General features: G+C 37.7%; 1 protein-coding gene across 5 annotated transcripts in view; it reads left to right on the top strand.

The window, feature by feature from the left end:
- The window catches only part of RBMS3 (RNA binding motif single stranded interacting protein 3), a 1,259,852-nt gene that overhangs the window by 277,819 nt on the left and 954,227 nt on the right, over positions 1 to 27,806 (top strand). For all 5 annotated transcript variants that reach the window (XM_074312720.1, XM_074312722.1, XM_019745285.2 and 2 more), the window contains one exon: positions 2,466 to 2,534. In XM_074312720.1, coding sequence (XP_074168821.1) covers positions 2,466 to 2,534 — 69 coding nt within the window. The remainder of the gene's footprint in view (positions 1 to 2,465; positions 2,535 to 27,806) is intronic.

Below are 27,806 nucleotides of genomic sequence, written 5' to 3'. Positions count from 1 at the left end.
TAGAAATTGGGAAGATGTGCAAGGGTACAAACTATCGGCTGGTGGATACGTCCTGGAGATCTAATGCACAGCTTAGAGATGATAGTCAACAATACTGTATTATAAACTTCAACGTTGTTAAGAGACCAGATCTTAATTGTTCTCGCCACAAAAAAAGAAAGAATTCTGTGATGGATAGAGGTGTTAGCTAGCACGATGGTGGTCATCATATTGTAATATGTAAATGTGTCAAGTCAACATATTGTGCACCTTAACTGTATACAATCTTACATATCGATCACATCTAAATTTTAAAAATCCCAGAGCTTTATTTTCTGAGAATAGATATAAAATTCATTGTTATTATAGAAACCTATATTGTTGTTTGAAACAATGATGAGTTTAGTTCTCGAAACATGATGTCTTAAAAATGAGTCTGATGGTGACTTCCAAAATCTTATGATTTAAAGAAACTTGAGGGGACTCTGCTGAAGGCCAAATTATTGGGGGTATCAAACCAGCTAATAGCCCCTTTAAAAAATGGAGGGAATCTGGAGTTTGTTAAAATATTCAGGCAAGGGGCTGTTCTGGATAGTGAACTTTTTCTACTTAATTGACATTTAAGTGGAAGTTACTTTGGTATTTTAAACACATGTTATGGAAAGGAATCTAATCTTTCCATAGATATTCAATGTTGCCCCTATAATCAGTAATCATTTATATACGTTAAATGTGGAGTATCATTTAATTGAATTGATTTGGGGCTGGATAAGAAGAGAGCATGGGCACCATCTAATTTTGCTTTATTTCACAATTAGGAAAATGGCATAAGAGAAGGTACATGGCCATGTACTGATAAAGTCGGCTACATCCGAAGTTCATTCCTATTGCTTCTCACCGAGGAAATATTATTAAGCGTTTAGTTGAACTTCTGGCTACTTCCTTCGTAGTTCTCCCTTTATCCAAGTTGAAAACTGCAATGCCCTTCTCACACTCTGCTATAGGGCGCAAGCCCATTAACCTCAGTAGGGCAGGCAAGGCAGGGAGGGCCTGAGAACTGATCCCAGAGCTGCCTCCTCAGCTGGGCTGATGCTAGAGGGAAATTGAACTGAGCAGGCAGAATATAGCATGTAGCCAACATGCCAACCTCCCTGTGGCAGAGATTCAGCAAAGCTGTCAGAATCAGCGAAGGCCAGCACAGAATTATACAGGGATCCTAAAAGGCAGATGGAATGCAGTGATAGTGAATGCCAGAGCTGGCAATACTATATTGGGCTATTGATCATTTCCCAAACATACCAATCACTTTCACATCTTCATACCTCTGTCATTATGGTCTGCCTGCCTGAAGCATCCACATGTTTCATAGGAACTGAAATCTTGTAATTTGACTCTTAATTTGAATGAGCTAGTAGATGAAATCTTGTCATCTGACTCTTAATTTGAATGAGCTAGCAGAGTATGTCATTACACTCTGCAAGTAACAGCAAATGTGATTATAGTCAATTACACAAGGAGATTAGGCAAAAGTAGCAGCCTGAAGGTGAATTTCAGCTGCCTAACAAGATTAGGGTTAACATCTCTGCTCTTCTCTTGGCTTTTTCCTCATGGTGACAAAATGGTTGCTGTAGCTCCATGTAGCATATTTATATTTAGAGAGAAAGAAGAGTGATGGAGAAGACACAAACCTTATCTTTTCTGGTTTATCCAAGGAGCAAAGGGTTTCTCAGAACTCTTCCTACCCCTCTATATAATTATACTCATGTTTCATTGGCCAGAACTGGAGGGAAGGAATATTGAGAAATTACGTATGTAGTCTTTTTCAGCCTCTTGGTAGAAGCAAGCAAAGAAATATGGTGTTAAGAATGGTTTTGGATGAGCTAATTTCTAGTGAGTTTGTGGCATTTTCAAAGCCCAGGGAGCTTGTAGCAAAGGTGTGGTCAGGTCTTTCCTAAGATGAAGAGTCTTTTATATAACAAGAATAACCAACTCTCAAATGACCTCACATATTAACTTGAATATTTGTATACCAGTTTTGTTTCAAGCGAAACTTATTGTAATGTGCCTTATTTTCTCCTTGTTGAATTAATGCCTTACATGTGTATAGTAATTTACTGTACAAAGTACCTCCCTCCTATTATTATATTGGATCCTCACAGGTATTCTGTGGCATTAAAAACTATTATTCTGATCCACAAAAGAGAAAGTTGAGACACAGAGCAGTTGGGTGATTTGCACCGGGTCTAAAAACTAGTATAAACTGAGCCTTGGATCCAGATGTTTGACTATAGTGTCCACATTCTTATACTTGCGGAGAGACTATGTTTTAAAAGAAATGAAACAGAAAGATTACGTTCACACAGAGTCTAAGATATGCTAATGTGTGGAACTATGGACACTGACTACATTATTTGTTTAGAGAAAGAGAAAGCGCATTTCGTTTGTGTGACAGCATGAAATCTTTTTTTTCCCCTTCTCTGTTTCAGAGAACTTCAGCGAGCAAGTCTTCAGGTGCGCCTTCCTACAGCAGATGGTCCAGTCCACAGCCACATCAGGTAATACGCTCTTTTGAAGGACCTTGACGTAACTTGTTTTCCTTGAAATGTGCTTAAGCTTACAATTCTTCTGGCACTGGGCCAATGTGGAGAGTATTAGGCTCTTGTCTGTTCTCATCATGAAGGTGACTCCCTTACAAAGTGCTGTGCAGTGTTCGTTGCTTACTTTTCTCTGTCTCAAGTGTTGGGTCAGGGCTCTATGAGGGGGACGGTCACCAGAAAATGGCAAAGTTCCACATTCACAGCATGGTTTGGTGGATAGTTAATGAAAGCAATCTAGACATTGTTGGAAGTGAATTTTTCCTTCAACCTAAGATTATTCCTTCTGTCCCTTTTATTGCAGGCAATCATGTATGTTCCCGTGTCTCTAAGAGTATATTCACAAATATATCAGAAAAATGTACGAGTATTACCCAAAAATCACTTTTTTTCCTTGCCTAGTTGGCTTCTTTGTTTTTCTTTTTTTCTCAAGGTGATTAACAACCTCTATTCAGGTCAAACAATACAGAACATTATTTAACCTCTTTTGGGAAAATTAAACCAGCAGAGTGCTGCTATGTCTCTGTGTGTAAACATAATAGGATATTTTCTGTTGGTGAGCAGTTTTTACAGGTGACACACTGTGACCACATGGGCGTCTTTCTGAAGCAGCACATGGCGAGAGCACTAATTCACTAACTTTGGACTCAAAAAGCTGAGTAGGACTTGCATTCAAAATGCCTCCTGTTATGAGACCAGAAAGCAGTACACTCCCATTCATCTTTGCTTTATTGGTCAGAATCCTTTCTTAGACTTTTCCGTTCACGTAGGCAGGCTATAGTGCTTATAAGAGAGGCATATTATAAATGGTTTATTTTCACAATTTCTCTCTCATTCTATTGACTTTCTGTAGAAATTTAGCGTCGGTGATAATTTATCCCAACATCAGCATAATGTGAAAACTCTTTTTGTATACCCCCTTTTTATCTTTTCTTTGCAATCATAAATTGACATTTATCAATCAAACAATATTAAACATAATTAATAAGAGAAAATTAAAGTCTTTATTATGCAGTATTTTATCACAGTACCGATTTTCATATTGAATTGGTTGATGAAAAAAAAAGTTGAGAGTGATGTTTCTGTCTCCATTGGCATCAGCTTTGTGTGGACACTAGTTTCTGGTGACTTGGGAAGGATATATTGCTTTGTGACTGTAAGCTGAGAAAAGAGGTGGCACGGAAAGAGGGGCAGTGGCCCCAGTCAAGGGAGATTGCTTTGAATATCCAGGTTTCCTTTACTTCCTACGTAGTAGGCACAACCTGAAAATGCACACTGGGTTATAAATTGGTATTTCTGATTTCTGGTCTCACACTTTCCACAGACCGAGTTGAGCCAGTCACTACTCACATCTTTGCATTCACCCTGAAGATGGACGGGTGTTCTACCCCAATCTTCACAGACTAAGGAAAACGAGACCAGAGATTATATTGTCCAAGATTATACAAATGACCGGGAGTAGGAACTCACTCAGTCTTACCGATCAATAGGCGCCTTTTGGGAACCGCCCAGTGAGATAATCTAATGTAGTCACTCTGTGACTCTGTGCTGGTCCTGCAAACTTTACACATGCTGCAATGAAATGAGAAAAGTGAAGACAGGGTAGTACTGGGGGCATCCCTTAATTCTGAGACTATATCCTTTTAATTTCCTGATATTATAATGACCTCATTTTATAAAATCTGGGAATTATTAGATGGTATTTGCATAGTTTTTAGTATCCCACGCTAGTTAAAATGGTGGCCAACCTCTATACACATTACCCAATATGTTCTCTTTGAATTCTTCCAGGTGTACAAAATCCAAGAGCAGAAGAGCCACCAAAAATAGGTTTCATTTTTACGCTCTTACTTGTTGAAAGAAATGTGATTTTATTGGGAGATTCTCAATCTTAACAGTGACAGTTTGAATGGGGAGAGGCCATAACTCGATGGCATTTCTAAATGGTTCCCTGATTAAAACTCATATTAGTGACATCTCTTTTGTACTGAGGATTCCCTTTAACTCTAAGTGAAAGGAATGGTACCTTTTTTGTCGTGAGGTGATTCCATCATTGTGCAAACATGATGAAATCATGTGCATGTAGTACATAGACCTAGATGGTACAGCCTACTACTATAATTGTATATGCTGTACTTTTATACAATTGGCAGCTCAGTAGTTTTCTTTACAGCAGCATCACCACAAATACATGAGTAATGCATTGCGCTATGACATTAAAGCAGCTACCATGTCACGGTGGCTACATCATGTTGGTTACAACATCCATAGGGATTTTTCAGCTCTATTATAATTGTTTGGGACCATTGTCATATATGCAGTCCATTGTTGACTGGAATGTTGTTATGTGGTGCATGACTGTATTCTGGAAGTTTTTGTCTGTTGCACTGGTCATTGGCTCGTTTGCTTTCAGATCCACTCCATGACCATCCCTCGATGTCTGCTTTCCCAGGCTCCCTTGCTGACTCCTAAATAGGTTCTTCCAGTGGGAGATTCTGCATTGTTGGCAGACTAGAAAGAGATAGGAAGGGAAATACCAGGATATATTTCTCCCTCTCTGTTGCTTTGAGTGGTACATCTCCATGGTCTGAGCCTCCATGTGGATCCAAGTATGGTGAGGCAGCCCTGGTTTCTGGTCTGTAGGTAAAATCCCCCATACTCTCCCAGCTTGAGGGGAGGTAGCAATGTCACTCACCCTTCCCTATCTTTTTTTTTTCAGCTCTCCCCAAACCCTATAACTAGTTCCTTATATTAAATACCTTCTCTTGGACTGTAAAGTTTGGACTCTGTTTTTCCAGTGTTTTTCTGACTGTCTTCTGACTGATACACCTATCATGGCATGTGCACTTCATTCTTTTGTGTCTGTAACAGTGGCTTCTAATTTTACAAATATCATGTGAATATTTACAGCATCACCAGCCTTGCAGCTGCTGAAAACTGAGATTTATTCTCTTGAGCTGGCCTGGTGGGTGGTAATCCTTTTACACCCCTATCCCACACAGAATAATTATTCCTCTTCTTTGTTACTCACGCTTTAATCCTTCCCTTTTAAATTTGTGTTTATTACAAAAACCTTTGTCTTTTATGTTTGCAATATAATAGGCTTATTGGCTTCAGTCTTTGAAAGTACCTACACAAATTCTCAGCCTGAGGTTGCAAGGACTACAACTCAATTCTTGTTTCCAGCTTTGTGTCTTTTTCTGATTTGGGGCAGCAGCAGGACATAAAAAAAGAAAAAAAGAAAAAGAAAATTGAGTCATGGTTTTATATTCACGAAGAAAAGTGGATCTTTTCCTATTCGTTTTCAGAGCACTATTTATAAATCTTAGATAGACACGCATAGAGACATTCATGAGTAAATCAGAACACAGGCAGATACCTGCTCATTCGAGAATTAATGTCATCACCATTCCTTCACAATCATTATCATCATTTATTGAATATTTGCTATGTGGTGTCTGCTAATCCTTTCCCTACACTGTCTCATTTAATCCTTTCAGTATCTCTGAGATAAGGATGCAGTGTTTTACAGATGAGGGACTTGACAACCTGAGCATTTAATTAACTTGTCCAATGATACAGGGTTGGTTCTGTCAGATGCCAGCTCCCTAGTCTTTGAACCAGTGGGCAATACTATCTCTGTAAAGTTTTTAGAGTAATTTAAGGCCACTGAAAACTATTTTCAGAAACAGTTCTGTTTTGAACTGACTAGAACATAACTTTTTGGTCTTTAGGTACTATTTCTATTCTGAAATTATTTTTGCACAGTTAACTTTCTTTGTTGAAACAAATGCTTATATCTACTCAAGCATAGGTAAGTATATTTGCAAATAGACATCTTTCAAAACATGGACCTTAATGTATTTATTAATAAGTTTTATTTAAAAGTGCACCATTTATTTATAATGCAACGATTTGGTGTTTTATTTGGAATAATTTGAAAATATTTGTAAGAAAGAAATATCTCCTGCCATTGATTTGCAGTTTGTCAGAAATGCATGTAAAGCTTTATGTGTTTACAAATATGTATCAAATAAAGGTCATTATGAATTGAAATTTGATTAAATGAAATAGACAAGCGAGAGTGGTGACTGGCTGACTGGTGTCTTCAAATTCAAAATACAAAGTGATAAACTGAAATTGTAGTAATTTTTTTATGTCTATTCTGCACTTTTCTCTAGAAAAGTTTCATACTTCTCGATATATTTTCTCTCTCATATTCAGAACATCTCTTGTAAATATTAAATAGCTATCTTCCTATGGTTTAGAAATGCAAAGTTTTTCCTTTGGATAATTGGCACCAACCCAAGCTTTGTGTCTTAAAAACCCTCAATGTACAGTTTTGGTCAATCAATGATGGTCAATCAATTGATTGCTATCTCTTTAGTCTTTTAGTAAATTTTGTGTTTAGAGTAGTCCTTGGTAAGCAGAAAACTTAAAACTTATCTCATTAGAAAGGAAAACCAGTGAATTGAAAAATTAAAAAGATATAATATGTTAAGGAATGACAATTTATTCAAAATAAAGCAACCAAATATTCCAGTGTCATTATTTTCTAGCAGCACATAGAATGGACAGAATTCAAGACTGATAGAAATTTCAGTTACTTGGAAAGACTGGCGTTAAATGAGGGAGGAGGAGACTATTCTATTATTTTATTATGTTGATGTAATAGGAGAAAGAAAGGGAATGTAGTCCACTGATAAAAGACAGTAAGTATAAATATAGTGAGTGTTTTTCCTGGAAGGTCTTATATAATTGTTTCACACCTATATATGAAAATCCACGTATGCAGCACGCAGAAGGACCTCATGAAGTATTTGTTGAATGCATGAATTGTATGAAATAACAGCAGAAATAGAATGGGAAAGGGAGGACCCAAAATCCATATTTATTTTTAACAATTTCCTCATGATCATTAGTTTCCATCTTCTCCTTAGCTGAGGCCCCACATCAAAGCTGATAATTACGAATTGATTGACATAGAATGTATTTTACCTCATCTCTGGTGTTAGTTCTGGTAACTAACGTTGTAGTAGGAGTAAACGCGGCCAGAGGCCAAGAGAGTCCATGTTCTTAATCATTGATCAAGTTGATGTTATACCTTGATGTTATGTATGTTATGCATTTGGGATTCAGTGGGTCATCATGAGATTTCAGTGATAAGACACCAATGTTGAGACCATGTGTATGACTGCTTGGTGCTCTGGGGTCCATGAAGACGAATGTGAGGAGTTCAGTGTATTCTGGTTCTTGATTCTGAACACAATTGGCCCCCTTTATCTGTGTATGCATTTGCTGAACTGTGAAATTTAAATAAATAGAAAAAAAAACTATATATATATGTCTCATCAGCCAAAGATAACCAGTAACACACATGTGTTCAACCAAACTTGGTTGATTGCTGCTACGAAGGAGATAGCATACCATGGAGAACGAGCAGCATCTGAGGAAGAGAGTGTTGATGTTGGGAGGGGATTATTATGGGACTTTAGGCGTGGGTTAGGTGATTTTGTTGAGAGCTGAGGAAGTGGGAGTTGTTCAGGATTGAATGCTATTAGGAAGTGAGGTTAATGTCTCTGTGCCTCAGTTTCCTAATCTGTAAAACAGGAATGACGACGGTCTCTCCTTGTAGGTTGTTGGGAGGACCAAATGGGTTACTGAATGTGGACCCTTTGAGTGTGCTGACAGCAAATTCTCAGTCCCTGCCAAGCTGCCTGGTTGTGACTTGATCATTGGGGGTGGTGGGGACTTTCCTGTCACTCTCTTGTGAGAGCTGAGGAATAAGGGGATTACCCAGGTGAGGGAGGGAGTGGGGCAAGCGTTCTGTTCAAAGGCCCTGGGGCAGGGAGGGAGAACACCTGTTTGAGGGACAGCAAGGTGGATATCTTAGTGGTTGGATATCTATGGTTGGATATCTTAGTAATTCTCTCTAGAAGGTGGGAGAAATCGAGCAAAACTAAAGATATAAGTGATAAAGAAATGGCAGTCACTCATATTACCTGGGTGAGGGGAATTTTGGGTCATGTTTATGATTTGGACAGTGGTCTCACTTTTCTTTCTGCTTGGATATAATTATGGATGGTCTTGTTTTTGTGTTATTCAATATTGGTTATGACGTAAACTTGTCTAATTTTATGTTGATATTTTGTGAATTGTTTTTGTTAAGTAGAGAACTCCATGGCCTAGGAAGTAATACCAGACCATTTATTCTATATTTTACACACAGACACGCACACGCACACAATTTATACGATTGTGTGTAAAATAGAAGGTCTGCACTATTTCCCTAGTCTTTGCATTCATCCTGATCCTTGCACTCGTATATTTGAGAACCTGACCAGAATAGCAAAGTGGCAATGCTCTTAATTAGAGCTGACATCCAGTTGACATCCTAGCGTTATAAATCCAGAGATCAGGGAAGATCTGCAGTACCAATTTCTATGCATTTGCAAACTGTCATGTCCCATTTACAGTGTTTTTTTTTTTTTTTTTTCTTTTTTTTTTTTTAAAGGATAAGGAAAAGACTGTGGGGAAGCAAACTTGACATTATATAAATCCTTACAAATATGGACTTGCATTTGACAATGAATTAGTTAGAGTGTATTAAATTAGGGTCTGATTAAATGAAATGTCTGATTAATGATTGCTTGTCTCTAAAGATGATGCCCCAAGGAACCATGCTCCTAATACTCATACCTTTTCTCCCTTTGGAGCTCAGTTGGTCCTCTGACTCCCTTTTGATCAGTGGAATGCAGTGAAGTGACACTGGGGGACTTCCAAACTTGGTACTAGGAAGCATGGCAGTTTGGGTTTTGCACTCTCAGAGTGCTTACTCCAAGAGAAGCTCTCTGCCATGTAGGAGCCCAATGGTCATGAGAATAACATGCAGCGTGGAAGCCCAAGCTAATCCCTTTGAAGAGGCGGTGTGTAAAGACGGATGCCCAGCCAGGCCTCAGCGGTTGCCATCCCAGCAGAAACGTTGGGCCTATGAGAAAGGACACCTTCAGAGGATTGTCATTCTAGCCATCTTCTGACTGCAAGTGCCTGGAAGACCCCAAGTGAAACCACTCAACTGGGCCCAGCTGGTAATTTGTTATATAGAAATAAGTAACCAGAACAATCACCTATCTAAAAATAAACATTACTACCGTGTTTCCCCAAAAATAAGACTGGGTCTTATATTAATTTTTGCTCAAAAGGCGCATTAGGACTTATGTTCAGGGGATGTCATCCTGAAAAATCATGCTAGGGCTTATTTTCCAGTTACGTCTTATTTTGGGGAAAACACGGTAGTATCCTTAGCAATGCTAGGAAAGTGTTGGCAGTTAAAACATCAGCAATGCTGATTTGAATGAATTGTTAATATTCATTTGAATTAACCATACCTGCTATATAAAAATGAGTACTGTTTAGTGCTTGAAAAAGCTAGACAGACATTTCATCCTGCAATCTTTTTTTCCTTATTAATTTCTTAAACAAATACTTTCAGACACATCAATACCTTTTTAATTCTCCTTCAGTGTTCAGGTCAGATTCTATTAGGTTGGTGAAAAAGTAATTGCAGTTTTTGCAATTATTTTGAACCTTTTAGACCGCAGTTACTTTTGCACCGACCTGATAGAATTCAAAACCCCAGAATCACGAGCTGTATTTTTTTTTTTTTTTTTTTTTGCAGTGTTGTCCAGAGAAGTGGTTGGGAAATAGTGGAGACAGTATTAGTCACCAAATATCCCATTTGCTTCCTCGATTGCTCTTTGCTTCTGCAGTAAGATGGTATAGTAGGACAGCTTTCAATGAGAGGTTAGTGGAAGTGGCCATGGCCATGTCACTTATGTTCTGAGGCAATAGAAAGGCCATGTGTAATTCTCCAGTCTCTATTACTGACATGATGGGTTCCAGATGGTGCAATTACAAGATGATAGAGTCGCCATCTGCCTATATCCCTGGATGAGTGAGGGGAGCAGAACCCCTTGTTAATCCATGATGGGTAGTAGCACAAGCCAGAAACAAGCCTTTGGTGTTCTTAAACCACTGACATTTGAGGTTAATTTGTTTCTAGAATAGAGCCCAACGTCTTGTGATGAATGCAGGGGGTTTTAATGCCCCATAAGCTCCATCACCTCTACACCAGGCTCTTCAAAATCAACCTGAAATCTAAATGAAAATAATCTGACTTCTATGTAAACAGAGCTTCAAGGCAGAACTTCTAATTCTTTCTCCAATTATATTTGTATCGTTAAGTCCCTCAATAGAGGAATTCTTGCGGCAGCACTGTTTATTTACTTCGGTAATTTGAGAATACTTGACACTCAAATCACTCTCAAATCAAGTTGTTTTCCATTTATTTCTCATAATAACTTTATAGAAAGTTGTTAATTACATAATGCAAAATTTAAAAATATTTATTCAATCAATGTAATTATCAATGAAAACATCTAAGTTATTTTGTTTTTTACTTTTAAAAATGATTATTATGAAATTTTCAAACATGTATGAAAGTAGAAAGAACTCCATATAACCATTTGAAGGGGAAATGGGATGGGGGGAGGGAGTGAGTTTTATGCAGCTGCAACAATTATCAACATAGGGGTGGATTTTCAAATAGAAGTTTTGGCTACATAAAATTTTATTCTGTTTTGATCAGCCTTTCAATGATAAGATAATAATTACCCTTTCCACCCACCTCCAAAAACAGATCCAAATTTTCTACAAACACACGTGCTTTGTGGTCATAATGATAGCATCCTGTATTTCTCCTGTGTTTACAATTTTTTCTATGTAGGAATCACTTCAGGGTACTTTGTTGGAATGGCTTATTTATAGGGTGACCATTTCTCCCTGTTTGGCCAGGAGAGTCACAGTTTGCGTCTAATGTCTTGGAGTAATTATTAACAGCACTCCCTCTCATTCTCAAAAGCATCCTGATTTGGACAACAAATTATATGGTCTCCTTCATTATTAAACAGGTGTGCTTTTCCCCCTGTCTAGTTTGTCCTGTTTTTGCTTTCATGCATCCTCCAGATCTGGATTCTGTGTCTTGCCTTGTGAGCCCCAGATAAGTCTAAACTAATCATAATCAGTGACATCTTATCCCAGCATCCATGCGTGCTTGCAATATCTTTAGTGTTTCAAATGTCTTTGGCATCTATAGTGGCCTACCTAGGACCAACTATGTAATTTCTGGGGTCAAGTGCAAAATGCAAAAAATTATTGAGAATTTCAAGATAGTGACAGCAAAGCATTAAACTATGTGTGGGGCCCTTCTAAAAATAGGCTCCTGTAACAATAAAGGTAGCATATCCATGGATTTGGCCCTGGGCCCACTGAGCCCCTTGGCATTCTCCACTCTCCACTTAGTTCCCTGTATTGACCAATTTCAAAACCGCATTCGTGTAATAAGCCCTCTGCTGTGGTCTGCATGGTTAACTTATTCCTCAGTCCCACTCTATCAGTCCGAACAATGGCCTTAGCTAAATATTGTTGCCATATAATGAGTATTTACTATTAATAATGAGCTGCGGAGCCAGAATTCCAACACAAATTTGCTTGATATCAAAATGAATGAACAACAACCCTTGTGCTGTTCTGACTGTTAGCCCTCATGGCCTAGCTAATACTTGCAGAGTTCTTGCCTTAGTCTGGGATTCCAAGGAATGGAATTCAATCATTTACAAACGGATGGCCAGGAAACAATGCTCTTTTGCTGCTCTTCACATTTTTGTCATTCACCTGAAACTTCTCTCTGACATGTGCACTGCCTCACGTGTACCTTCTTCCTGCCTACATCCCATCTCCCTAATAACTATAATTACCAAAACATACCTGAGCTTGAACATTATGGATCTCCTGGGCTAACTTCGTGATCTAGCTTAGTTTTACCATCTACTCTTAAACTCGCTTGTGTGGCTCACTCATTGCATTGTGGCTTACGCCTGTGAACATTTGGAGGTAACTGGAACACACAGACTTTTTTTGGGGAAAAAGCATGCACAATCATACCTGTTGCTTTCTCCACTGCCAATTATTTTTATTCTATAGAGTTAACTTTCATCTTTTTGATGACCTCTAGTATTAGTGAAGATTTTATGTAACCAGCTTTTATCTGCTCTAAGAGGTGGAACTAAGAGAAGGGCACCCTTTGTGCACCATTGGTAGAAATGTAAATTGATGCTGCCATTATAGCAAACAGTATGGAGGTTCCTTAAAAAATTAAAAATAGAGATATCATATGATCTAGCAATTCTACTTCTGGGTATTTATCCAAAGGAATCAAAATCACTATCTTGAAAAGATATCTGCACTCCCATGTTTATTGCAGCATTATTTACAATAGCCAAGACATGGAAACCACCTAAGTGTCCATCAACAGACACATAGATAGAGATGATAGATAGATAGATAGATAGATAGATAGATAGATAGATAGATAGATAGATAGATAGATGTAGGTATATACCGAGGGTGCCAAAAAATATACAAGTGGACACTTTGGTCAGTGTTGCTCAAGCAATAGTATGCCATAATCAGAAGTGTCTGGATGCTGATGGTAACCATTCTGAGCACCTCTTGTAATTGCAGAAGTCAAACGTGACTTGTATTCATCTTTTGTTATTGGTATATATTGAGTATTACAATTTTAATACAGTTTTCCTTTTTTAAAATGTGTATTTTTATTTAAAATGTATATTTTTGGCACCCTCTGTGTATATAGATATATTTGTAGATATATACACACAATGAAATAATATTCAGCCATAAAAAAGAAGGAAATCCTGCCATTTGCAACAACATAGATGGACCTTGACTGCCTTATGCTATTAAAAAAAAAAAAGTGGAACTGAGATTGTTGCATGACAACCATATCTTTAAAATAATTTTAAGATTTGTTTCAACTGTAAAATGAACTATTCTGGTGAATGCTATCAGAAAAAAAGCTGGGAGATAAGGGGAAGGCAGGAAGAAAACAACTTAAGTAGTCAGTGATTTTTCTTGACTCTCTCTTCAATAAGCATAAATCCTGGTGAGATGAGTTGATGTATCTCCTCTTACCCAAAATATTTTTTACCATAAACCCCTTATGAAGTGACCATCTTGCTGTTCTGTACACACTTTTACTGTTCAAAGATACACACTTTTTGCATAAAGAACTCATAAATGTAAACTATCCATTATTGGATGCCTAAAATAGCAGCGATCTGTTTCATCTTTGGAGGAAAAGAGCTGTTGAACATATTGAAAAATTTGTGTTTTGATATCCAGTGTGATGACTTGCTAAGGAATTTTCAAGTGTAGTTTTGATGGCATTGAATTTTGCCTTAAATATTATGTGTGCAACTAAACCTCTGTTAAGACAGGTTTTCACTCACTTCAATATAAACATTGTATTTATCCAGTTTGAAAGAATTCACATGGACTAAAACTGCTTTGAGCTCTTTGACGATAGCTGCTGATGGAGTAAAGAGGCCACGGATGGAGCTTTGTTATCTTAGCAGCCAAACATTTGACTACTTTGTTTAAGGAGTAAGCTCAGATTTCTTCTTCATTCTTTTGTGTTATAGGAAATAGTGGGATTTCTGTAAATTTGTTGAGATGCGCCAGGAATATTGAACTGAAAAATGAGGCTTGGAAATATTGAGGCTCTCAATGCCTTTCTATATTATTTTTATTTATTTCACCACCAATGGAGATTCTAAAGCATCTGTTACTGGATGAGCCGTGAATAGGACTATTTATTGGAGCACCAGTGAGTATTAGAGGCCACTCAATAGTAAATAATTTATGAATAAGTGTTTTGCTGTGGAAAGAAGTCATGAGTTGAACAAGGAGAGATTGCTGTATGTGTCTAATGTTGACACTTTGATGTTAGCCATAACCTACTCTTACCCAGAATATGATGATTTCCTTATGTCCACTTTAAGGGAAGCATGGCTACATCAGTGGTCAGTGATTTCCTTAAGAAAATCTGTGCACTTAAGACGTAAGAGGACCTTCAGTGGAATAAATGGAGAGGCATCTTGATGTTTTTGGGGACTGTGGAATATGGAATAAGTGGGGGAAACCGGGAGTCTTACTTCACTACGAATTTACTCAGCAGTATAAACACCCACTAGCAAATTGCATGTGAATGCCTCAGGTCCAGAAGCCTCCCTTGCTAACATCAGGCAGGGGGAAAGCTTGAAAATAAAGACAATAAAGGGCAGGCAGTTTTTAGCAATGTGTGGTTCAGTGGAGAAGGACTTGGTGTCTTTCTTCTCCAGTTGCTGATTGCTGCCTGGAGATATAACGATGGCTTCATTGGCTTTGCTGCTGCCCTGGGTTGTAGTGTCTCCTATATCACAATTGCTGCCTTCTTAGTGGAACCTGATAGAACTGTTTATCTTTCTTATGGCTGCAGAATCTCCAAGTATGTTTATGGCTGCAGAATCTCCAAGTATTTCTCTTTGGAATTTGGGAAATAAGACACAAGATTTGGTCTCAGAATGATATGATTAATCAAAAAAGTCTTTTGTTTCATAGTGGGATAGGGTTTTATAAGATATCAAAGATATCTTTATCTTTTATAAGGGGTGTGTGTTTGTATGTGTGTGTGTGTGTGCATGTGTATATATTAGTATAAAAAGTCTTTCACACTGGGAGGAAAAAAAATGATGATAGTGATGGGCTTGTTATTTTGAATGGGAGAACCTGGGAATTCTGACCACAAAACTGGTTAAGAACTTCGACTCTGAAGGCACTCTAGATCTGTAGCCCAGCTATATCACTAACTTGATCTTGGGAACACCACTAATCTCTCAGTGCTCGCTTTCTTATCTGTAAAATGGGGAAAACGTAGCTAACTCATAGGGTATTAAGGATATTAAATGATATAACAGTATTAAAGATACGACTGTTCACAGAACATCCAGAATTTTAGTTTTCTATGTAAAGCATGCCATGATGATAGTTAAGTCATTCCCAGGACTTGGCAATGGAATCATACTTCAGTGCTTAAGGGTTGTGGTTTGAACCATTGCTCATGCCCGTAGAACCAATGATTCAGTATAGACCATCTGAGATTTAGACCAGCATTCGTTTGTCACCATTTGAAGTTGCATGGGAATCAGTGTATTATTAGTCCAAATGAAGAAAAATTCTTTTGATCTACAGGTCAAAATAACTGTATATGTGAAGGTTATATTAGGTGTGACCACTTTACAGTGTTTCTCCAGACTAGTGAACGTTTGATCAGTGATGTTTATCTCTGTAACTGAGGAAGGAATCAGAAAACTCTAAGCTATAAAGGAATCTTAGTTGATGTTCAATGTACCTAGAGAAAAACACTCCACCCCAATATTAATTCTTCTTAGAGCTTATATTGTCAGAGTTGGCACTTCTCTCCATGGCTAAGCTGAACATTATGACTATTATAAGACCTAATTTATATAAAACATATTAAATCAAATTTACATCTCATACTAAACATACTTCTAAAAACATTGAAATAATTTGCATTACTTTGCTTTTGAAATTGTTTGACTACACAAGAACAAATACAATTTATGAGGGGCTATCATTTCTTGACAATTGTGCATACATGAGCATTCTTGCAAAGTGAGAAAAAATGGATCTACAAATTATTTTCAAATACAATGTTATTTTATGAATACTAAATTTAGCTACTGATGAAGTAGTTGATTTTAAGTTTTGTAGATTTTTTTTGTGCTCTACGTTTTGTAGATTTTGTTTTATAGTTGTATTTTCATATTTCGAAGCTAATAGGTTTGTTTTTCCAATTCTCATATTTTTACAGAATCTTAGAAAGGTCATAAGTCTTGGATACTGTCAATTGTTCTTCATGGAAAAAATGACCCTGCTGGTGACCTGTTTAAGATATAGATTTATTGGGGCTAGCCCGGTGGCTCAGGTGGTTAGAGCTCCATGTGCCTAACTCCGAAGGCTTCTGGTTCTATTCCCACATGGGCCAGTGGGCTCTCAACCACAAGGTTGTCAGTTCAATTCCTGGAGTCCCGGGTGGGCAGCGCCCCCTGCAACTAAGATTGAACACGGCACCTTGAGCTGAGCAGCCTCCCAGATGGCTCAGTTGGTTGGAGCATGGGTTCTCAACCACAAGGTTGCCAGTTTGATTCCTCAACTCCTGCAAGGGATTGTGGGCAGCGCCCCCTGCAACTAAGATTGAACACGGCACCTTGAGCTGAGCTGCCGCTGAGCTCCCAGATGGCTCAGTTGGTTGGAGCGTGTCCTCTCAACCACGAGGTTGCCGGTTCGACTCCCGCAAGGGACGGTGGGCTTCACCCCCCCCTGCAACTAGTAACGGCAACTGGACCTGGAGCTGAGCTGCGCCCTCCACAACTAAGACTGAAAAGACAACAACTTGAAGCTGAATGGCACCCTCCACAACTAAGATTGAAAGGACAATAACTTGACTTGGAAAAAAGTCCTGGAAGTACACACTGTTCCCCAATAAATTCCTGTACCCCTTCCCCAATAAAATCTTTAAAAAAAAGATATAGATTTATTCTTATTCAGAGAAAAAAGTGTAAGTTTAAGCAGTTTGAACCATGATAAAAAAAAATCTAAGTATTTGGTTATATTTTATTTGTAATGGTGATTGTTTTCATGCAAACCAGTAGTGCCATTGACCATATGTATTTTAAAATTCAGATTATTTTTAGAAAGTGAAAACAGCATATATTCCATATACTTTATAACAGTCCTAAAAGTATCTTGGGAAACACTAACATTTCTGTGGTGAAAGTTATGAATATTCACCAAATGGGACTAAATAAATAAAATGCTTAAAATTAGTTCAGGTCAGATTTATCACTAAATCTATTCATGTCAGATTAAGTTTTGCTGCCAAAATACTTATGAAAAAACATTAAGTTTTCCCAGCTGTTTATATTTTGGAATACCATTGAGGGATTACAGACCTATGGCCTACATAGGCTGTGATTAGCATTAGATAATTTACTTGACTTGTGAGATTAAAAAGGGAAGCTATTACCATCTTCATGTTATGCCTGAAAAATACCGGGATATAGAGCAAATTAATGATTTTTTCTAGGTGATAGAGCAAGTCAGTGGTTAAAATGGAGATGAAACCAGAGTGTCCTGGATCTTTCCAATTTTTTTCATGGCCTCTGTAATTACCCAAATAGCTGTTTCACTTGAAACTTGCTTGGCCTGTGATGGCTGCCATTGCTCTAGAAACGCCAGGACCCCTGCACTTCTCAACACAACAGTGTTGTGTGCAGTTTCATTAGTTTTTGATTCACTGGGGTACTAATTGTGTAATTGTTTTAAAGAAAAGCTCTAGAGCTTATACAACAAAATATACATTTGTTGAGATTAGCTATTTTAGGTGTAACTGTTCCTTGCAAGGCTTATTTTGCTAGTGTTTGCCTATCCTTCCTTTGCTGAAGTCAAGAGAACTGAAGCTAGCTAGGTTCCTGCTGCATCTCCTCCCAGTTCTTAAAACGTCCTGCTCTGTTTCGCTGGCACCATACATGCCAGTACCCATGGTGCATTTTATTGCTGCAGCTGTTTCATTTGCCAGTTCTTTTCAGCACAGAGGTTAGTTTCAGAAGTGACAGCTTAAAATAATTCACCTGATGTAGTCTTCTTGGACATCTGAAACCTGAATTATTTTCACAACACCTTAGGACAGAGAAGCCTATTCCATCACTTGTGGTGTCTGTCGCAGAAAGCTGACTTTAAAATTCAGATTTTCCTTTTGCATGCCGGCATTCATTTATTCCTTTATTTGTCTGTTCATCCAGGAAGCATTTATCAAAAACCCAGTTGCTTAGAAGGTCACATGAAGATCACTGGACAGCTGTCTCTCTGGAAATCTAATTGGGGAAATAATGCTTTTCCACTCTTGCACCGAAAAGTCATAAATTGGCCTAAGCATTTACAACTTTCCAATGGAGTGAGTCAAGGCGTCATTCATTTTTTTACAGTCACACCTAAGAAACCAGGCAGGACAGTTAAATGTCATGGTTAGCAGCAGTGGGCTTTGGTGACATGACTCGGGTTCAGAATCTGGCAAACAATTTACTGGGCTGGCTGATTTGGAGAAGTTACCTATACATGGCATATAGTTGTAGTTACACTTCTGAATCCCTCGATTTTTGGTTCTGTTGTCTGTGAAATGAGGGTGACAATTTTGCTGAGAAGCTTAATGAAGACATGTATGTATGTCAGTTGACCTTGATGGTGATGCAAACAGGATATAGTTTTCTTTCCCATCGCTGTCCTCTGAACTATTCCATCATATCTTCCTCTCTTGTCTCTTAATGAAAGATTCTCTTTTTATTGCCTTTAACAATAAAGACAGTAAAATGTTCAGGCATTAAAAAGTTCCAGTCTAGTAAAAATTTACGTAAACAAAAGGAGTGGGAGAAGATAGATTTCAAATATATAATATATATGCATGGCAAATGACTCATAGCTGGGGTATATAATGAACGTCTACAAATCAGTGAGAAAAAGACAGACAGCCCAATAGAAAAATCAGCAAAAGACTTGAACAGAAAAAAGAGGATACCCCAGTGGCTAATACACCTATGAAATGGTGCTTAAATTCATTGGTCACCAGGAAAAAACAAAAAACTACAATGAGATACTACCACATAGTGACCAGAATAGCTAAAATGAAAAGATAGCAGCTACCATGTGTTGAGGAGAATATGGAACAAAAGGAAATTTCCGTCAGTTGCTGATGAGAATATAAATTGATTTTTCCAACTTGGGAAAACTCTTTGGCAGTATCTATTAAAACTAGACATAAGCATATACCGTGACCCAGCAAATCCACTTACAGGTGTATACCCAATAGAAATGCATACACGTTTTCACAAAAGACATTCTTTGTAACGTTCAGAGCATTTATATCCATAACAACCCCAAACTGGATTCTATCAAAATTCCCACACAATCAAATATTATATGACAATGCAAATCAATGATTTACAACTTTAGGCAGAAACAAGGATAAATCGCACAAGTATAATATTGAGTGAAAGAAGCCAGTCTCTAAAAAGACTACATATTCTATGATTCAATTCAAAGCACAGGAACAGGAAAAACTAATTAATATCAGAAGTCACGTTTTGGGAGGGTAATAACTAGAAAGGGACAAGAAGAAAACTCTCGTTTCTTGATTAGGATTCTGGTTATATGGTGTGTTCAGCTGGTAAAAATTGGTCAATCTATGTACTGATATGTACCCCTTTCTAAGTTATATTTCAGTAAAAGTCTTTTCATTTCCCCGAAGCTCTGATATATTTTTGTCAATCCTTCACTTTGCTTTCCGCTACCTCCCCATGTCATCTACTCATTATTTTTACATTCCTATTATTATAAAACTCTCTTGAGCTTGGGGATGCCACAGTCCAGAGGCCAAGGAGCTCTGTGCTAGAGAAAGCTCTTCTCTGCCCAGCCATGCAGGGCTCTCTCTACAGCTGTGGTCTCTGGGCCCTAAAAGCCACGTTGTGCTCCACGTTTCTTGAGGTGACTGACACTACCAAATATTAAAGTCTTCTTAAAGAATGAGTGGTAGGTGGAACAGGCAAGTTCACTCCATCAGTAAAGCCAGAACATACTCCCAAATAGCTCTATACTTTTGGTCTCCATAATTTTCTTGGAATGTCCTTATAGTCTTATTTTTCAATTTTCCCAGTGTCTTTCCTTCATCCTTCCCTCCTTTCTTCCTTTTTTTCTTTCCTTTCATCAAGGATTTGAGTGCTTTTTATGAACTAGACAGTGGGCTAAGTGTTGAATACAGAAAGATGAAAAAAACCGTAAACTTGAGCTTCAAGTACCTTCCCGTTAAGTCTGGATGAGGACACAAAGCTGGTTAGTTGTTAACTTCCTTTCTTCTAACCATTACCTTCAGGTAAAAAGTTTTCACTTGGGAACAACACGCTAGAAATAAAATTACTCCCGGTAGCCCCTTCTGAGCAAATGGTCACCTAAGGAACACATTCAAAGGATAATGTCTTTGTTTGCAAAAGACATGAAATTGCTGTCAGTAGGGAGGACAACACATAGGATATTAAAAGTTAAGGTAAATAAAGATAGTAATTTTAACTCATTGCTAGCTGGAGTTTTCTCGTTCTTTAAAGTTTAGATCATATTGATGCCAACACCCAGTTCACAGTCTTTAGAAGTCCAAAGCTCTGAAATGTCCTCTGTTATCTCTGGTCCTATTAAGTGGAAGTGGAAATTTTTCTTCTCCACCCTGGGGAATAACACAAATACAGGACTTCTCCTTGATCCTCCCTCCAAAGGAACTACAGATAAATAACTTTTATTGCATGTTTTAAGGATTGTGGGGAAGGGTTACATTAGGTACGATATAGCAAATAACTAGAGTATACTAATGCAATTCTTTTTTTTTTTTTTTTCACCACTACCATCAGCATATAACACTTGTAGCAAGTTTCTCAGCATCTTTCTAGCTTCTCTGTGGACCCAGCTGGAATGATCTCCTTGTCTCATGGTGAAGATTTTATCACTCATCTTTTGTGGTCTTGGTTTCTGCCAACCCACATGTCCACAGGTTTGTACATCTTCTTCACTAGTGCTGTTATTTTCTCAAATATGTTTTCCTTTTTAAGTGGAGTGCTTGTAGCCACTCTTGGTAATAAGCTGTTCTCATTCATTACGTAGGATGGTAGTCAAATCCAGTTTTCGAGACAGTTTTCTTGATCCCAGCTTATCTCCATACTCCAAAAGCAGCGACCTCACAAAACATTCTCGAAGGGAAACAGAGAAGTTGATTTTGATTAAAGAAGCCTTGGTCCAAATTTTCTTAGTGATTATTAGAATCACAGGAGTCAGGGATGAAATATCAAACATTTGTTGAGAAATAATAGGCAGAGTGGCTTTCTTCATCTACTCTGAGGAGTGATTTTGCATTTCTAGTTGCTTCTTCTTGAGATATACTCCCAGATCTCCTTTCTGCCTAGAAACATTTTTTCTTCATCCTTTGGGTATTTCTTCAGTTATAAACAACCCTGGGAAGCCTTTTACAGTTAGCTACAGAAATTTAATCCCTGTCTACCATGATTTTCTCTAGCACTTCTTTATCTCTCTAAGAAAGCAGTTATTTCAAGAAAGTAAATTTGGGAGCATTTGCGGTCTTGTTCCCCAGCATATGTCATCAGTTTGGCTCAAATAAACTCATAGAAATAATAATTTAAAAAAAGATAGTAAATTTGATTTTGTGTGGCTACCTTCCCTACAAAACGGTGACTTATTTGATATTTGGGACAATGCCTGGTCATAGGATTTGTTCAAAGTAATACATGTTTTTAATGTGATTGGTAAAAAAGGGATGATGACAGAATAACAAGCAATTGTGCTGATTCGTATGTAAGTTTGCCCAGTATGTTAACGTATTAAAATGATCAGATGTAAACTTTCTTACAATTAAAGAAGAAAATTTAGCAATATATAAATATCTTAAGAAAAAAACTAACAATTTTGCCAATATATCTTTATGTAAGAAATAGATGATTTAGTGCCTTAAAGAACTGCTAACATTGTGCAGTTATTAGGGAAGAGTGTAAGTGCAGATTAAGATGTTGCAAAGATGTTTTCCCATTTTGTTTTTTTCTGTTTTTCTTTGTTTGTTTGTTTTAATCATAGGTGTGGAGGGTATTATTGGGTTTGTAGGGGAGGAATGACTATTCATCTATCCTCTTAGGTTCTGTGCCTGGGCCTGAGAATTAAACTGACAAAATACGGATTAACAGGAGATAAACATACCAACTTTATGTTAATATTTAATGTTAACATTTTTATGTGGCACAGAAGCCTTTATGGAAAAGAAATTATGACCCTAAAAAGTAGGTAGACCTAATATCTTATATGCCATTTTAACAAAAAATGATAAATTGTGGAGATATGACGAGACACAGGAAAAGAAAGTTGGGTTAGGGGTGGTATGAAAGTTATTAGGAAATATATGGGGGAGACTAATGGAAGATCAGGGTTATTTGAGTAGGTTTGTTTGTACAGGCCCATGTCAGCATCAGCTCCCAGTCTCCCCTGATAAGTATGTTCTCTTCCTGGTACAGGAAGGGCGCCTTCCTCATGGGAAATTTTATGACCTCCTTTCAGGTAGAAAGGGGAGGTTATAGAACCCTTCCTGCACCTGCAGTTTCTCAAGTGCCTTCAGCTCAACATAATCAATACTGCAAAGTGGCATATTTTGGGGAGCCATAATCTGATCCCCTTCAGATTATAGTTTTAATTTTGATTAAGTTGGCCTCTTTTAAAAGTAAATGTCTTCAAGAATCTACATCTCTGAGGAGGAAATATAAGGAGGATTGCAAACTCCAAGACATAGGGCTTACAAAGGATGGTAGGTTCAAATGATGGTTTAATTGTGCTAACATTTTAAAGATTTTTATTGTGTGTTAAATCTCCAGTCTAAAGTTTCATAAGTCTTGATTGACCTGCCTGATCCTATGTTTCCCATAGTCTGTTATTTTTCACATGCAGGATGCAAATTTTTGTAGTAAAATATATTTAACATTAGAGCAAAAATGCATGTATTTGCAATTCCTAGCAAAAAAAAGTTCTCAAAAATATTTGCTAAATGGGAAGGAATTATAATTTTAGGGATATAATATTCCCAGAACTTTTTACCTGAGTGTCTCTTAGTTATAGCTGAGTTCGACTTCTCTCAGAATCCTAAAGAATTATCTATCTTGAGAGTCCTAACTCCTTTGCAAAATAAACTATTTCTGTTTCTCATTGTGCCTTATGTATCCTCATCCCAACACAAATTCTTAATTACCTGTGTTTCCCGTTAGACTGTGAATATTGCCATGCCTGGTACCTGGTAGGCACTCCCCAAATGTAAATTGTTGAATGAATGAATTGATGTTGAATGAATGTTTGCATCATTTTCCAACCTAGAATGTTAATTTCTCTTGGGAGAGGTAGAATATGACAAGGTGGATTCATCAACAACCTTCTCTGGTCCCACAAGGAAACTATTTCTAATAATACCTTGCATTTATTGAATATTTGTAATCCCCACCACTACCATATCAAGGAGTACTTTCATTATCTCCATTTCATAGATGAGAAAACCGAAACTGAGAGAGATTACAAAATATGCTGACGCCAAAGAGCCAATAAATGAGGGAGCTGGGGTCATCATGTCCAAATAGTCTGATTTCAGACCCTAGTTTTTAACTGGCATGCTATACTACTTCCAAATTTCAACAAAATTATTTCCCTGTCAGTGTGCCAATGTGTGTGTGTATGAATGCTGTGTTTCATCACAACTGAAGAAGTGAAAGGACCTATAGTTTTGAGTGACTCCAGGATGCTGCCCTCATTGGATGTAACTGAAGACTCTTTCTAGAAGAAACAGAGGACTTATTTTAGCCAATCATTTTCATACTTACGGATTCATTTCATCTTACCCAGAATTGTATTGCCATCCTTAATCAGTCTAACTACCGGAACCACTCCACCTTTCTAGTGTTTAAAAACCTGATTCCTCTGCCTACGCCCTCCTCAACCATTCTATGAATGTCTTCTCTGCTGTGTTTTCTCTTGCCTGGCCTGGTCACAAACTCAACAACCACTCCTCCTGCTCCTTAAGCTCTGTGGTCTTTGATTTACAGAGGGCACCAAAAAAATGTATATACATTTTAAGAAAGGAAAACTGTATTAAAATTGTAACAATATATACTGATAACAAAATATGAATACAAGTCATGTTTGATGTCTGCAATTACAAGAGGTGCTCAAAGTGGTTCCCATCAGTGTCCAGACACTTCCGATTACAATCAACTACTACTTGAGCAACGTTGCCCAAAGTGTCCACTTATATACATTTTTGGGGCACCCCTGATATTCTTTGATAGTGTATAGTGCTGTGGGAGACTATTCCAGAAGGCTAGTCACCACCTTTAGATCTCTACCTCCAGATTTAGAAAGGTTACTCTTTTTTCAGTCTCAGTCAAATAATTAGACAAATCTACTTAGCTTCTGAAACGCCATAAACCCTTATAGATTAAGACATAGAGATAATTATGTAAATTAGTGACAGATGACACAAGGTCATGCTTCAAAAAAATGCAATGTCCAAGTTCTTTATAGGAGTTTACAATAATAAGAAGCAGGTCAGCAAGATTTTGCCTAATGGAGGCCCTTTCGGAGCCTGTTCTAAAAGATATAGAAGAAGGATTCAGAATTAGTTTACGAGTGGTTTATAAATCATTTCTATTCCAGGGTGTAGTGCTACTGAGAACATTTGAATATAAGTTATTATCTTAAGTAAGCTAAAATATACCCGTCACCACAAATTATCCCCCAAATCATAACCCCCAAATTATGTGGTTATTCCAGTTATTTTCAGGGCTAACTTTTTATGCCTAAGCTTCCATTTAATTCCTTCCCAAATAATTGAAAGTTCAATATTTGGGAGCCTGTATTTCTAAGGTTTACTCTACTTGTTATGTAGAAAGTGGAGTTTGTGTGTACGTGCTTGTGAGAGAGGGAGAGCATGTAGGAACACACACCCACACCCACATATATGCTTATATGTACATAGTGTAGATTTCTGCATTCTGAGCAAAAGTATTCTTATTAAAAAGAAAACTAGAGAAACACATTTATGAAACTACCCTCTGCATATTTTAAAGAGGTTTTTATTTGTGTATTTGTTTTCTCTGTAGATCTGAATTGATTGTCTTATGATAGGTATTTAAGGTTATTTTGAAGGGTTTCACTGAATAAATGAGGAAAAGAGTAGGACTAGAGACAAGTTAGTATAATCTGTGATTTTGTAGGAAACCAGAAGAAAATTTTAAAGATTTTTTTTCCCCCCTCTTATTTGGGATGTAGAAGGAAATGGTGCCCTTTACAACTTGCTATTCTTTGAAGCTGGTATTTCAGAGATTTTTTTCCCTCCTTTATATTGGATAATTTACAAATGAATGCTCCCAAAGGAACTCTTAAAATCAAAGAAAAAACATGCTGCTTGAAAATTGATTGGTCACCAGTACTTTGCAGCCTAAATATTTTTCATGCAATTCATTTTGAAATAATTTTCTGATAATTATTTGATTTTACAATTCTGTATGCTTAAAGTCAGGAATATGCAAATAATATATACGGGAGGAAAGAACACAGTAAGAGTGTCTCTTGGGGAAAATTTCAGCTGCATCTCTCATCTCTCGTGGAAATGGATCATTACATCCCATTAACTTGATTTTAGTATTTGGGTTGAGTTAGGAAAAGAGAAAAACAATATTCATGGTGGAGCTTTCATCATCAGGTGCTATGCCTGGTGTTTTGTGGGTGTCTGGGTAGATCTGATTGAATTCTCAAGGAAGTCCTAATTGGAAGGTGGGATCCTGATTTTACAGATGGGAGACAGGAGGCAGAGAGGTTGGGGAATTTGTCAGGTTCACAATGAGTTTAAACAAAGTTTTTATGGCTCTTTCAAACTCCTTCCACTATATAAGTGGTTCTCAAACTTGAATGGATGTGAGAATTGTCTGGAGAACTTGCTAAATACAGTTTGCTGCTCCACCTACAGACTTCTGTTCAGCAGCTCTGTAGTGAGGCTGAGACTTTCCATTTCTAACCTGTCCCCAGGCGAGTTTGATGTAGCTGGTCTTGGGGCCATTCAGTGAGAGCCAGTGCCCTATGACATAGAATAGGTTCTAGTCTGTGTTAATCATGCTCTCTTCATAAAAAATCAGTATTCAGTGCCTGAGTGAAATCTTGAAAATCCGTAACCTCTTGTGCTTTATGCTCCTGAAATGCAGTGCCGGTGCCCTTGGGGAGTGAGGGGAGTTGCCTGGGGGCTTTCAAAGCTACTGGGTAAACATGATACCTCTTCAAGGAGGTGCCAGTTTTCCTTGATGGTAAATAGTGTAACATGCTACTTTTATATTAAAACAAACACACAGCTGTGTAATGGAGTAGAATACAAATGCTCTTGGATTCCTAAGATAAAGCTCTAGATTTCAAAGGAAGTTTGCCCTTATGGTACTGCTTTAGGCTATGCTTCAAGTCTCAGAGCATATACACTTGGCTCTCCTCTGGCAATAAGTGGATTTAGCTAAGAAAGAAAGAAAAAAGGTTAATTTACATCGATATTAAATACCTTCTTGAGCTGAGAGTTTCTATCTCTGGATTGAAATTCTAGTCTCTTCCCTGACCTTCTAGTGAGCATTCCTCAGGGTTTAGCCTTCAGGACCAGGTGCATCAACCTTTTTCTGAGGACATATAGAAATTCCAGCATTAGAGATGACATTTCTGTTTAACACTGGATGTTATAAACTTCAAATTTAAAAAATATGTGGTTTTTTAAGGAAATTGAATATGTTTTAAACCCCTTGTCTTCATGGAAGAAAAGAACCTGAAGTCAGTGTTGGGGGATTTCTTCCTTCACTGTGGGTCCTAGAAAAATATTTGGGCTTCACCCCAAAATTTGGGTGTGTCCAAGCATACACACACATACACACACACACACACACACACACACACCAGCAAATATAGTCCTAGGTTTTGGTATACACTAGTTCCTAACTCAGATGCCCATTGTCCTAGGCTGTATAATCCATTTGAAGTGAGTGGTTTTGTTTTTTTTATGCCAAGCATAAGCACTTGACCCCTTTTTTTAGGTCCCCAGTGTGTGGGTCTACTCAAGGCGCTACACCTCCTTCTTCAAGTTACCTCATTACTGTTTTTATATGGCCCACAAGCTAAGGATGGTTTTGCAGTTTTTAAATGGTTGAAAAAAAATCAAAACAGGAAAATGTTTCATGACACATGAAAATTATAAGAAATTAAAATTTCTGTTATAAGCAGTTGCCATAAATAAAGTTTTATTGGAACACAGCCGCATTTCTTAATTTCTACCGCAGCTTTTGGCTGCTTTCACGCTACAAAGGCAGAGGTGAGGAGTTGTGACAGAGAACTTGTAGCCCAGGAAGCCAAAAAATATTGACTCTTTGGCAGAAAAGTTTATAGATCCCTGCTCTATACTGTACAAGAGGCAAGCCCATTTCTGCCTTTATGGAACCTGTACGACATAGATTCAGAATCAGACCAGTTCCACCCACAGAGCAGTTTCTCTCATCTGTGTATTCTTCCCCCCCATCAAAACCTTTGGTAGCTAGTAGTTGTTTGAATGCCTTACAACTCTTTGTAATAAAAATAATAATGTATCCTTAGAATAGGGGT

Source organism: Rhinolophus sinicus, linkage group LG10, assembly GCF_036562045.2.
Source record: "Rhinolophus sinicus isolate RSC01 linkage group LG10, ASM3656204v1, whole genome shotgun sequence".
Taxonomy (NCBI): Eukaryota; Metazoa; Chordata; class Mammalia; order Chiroptera; family Rhinolophidae; genus Rhinolophus; species Rhinolophus sinicus.
The sequence above is the reverse complement of the archived record's forward strand: the minus strand, read 5'-3'. Positions and strand labels throughout refer to the sequence as shown.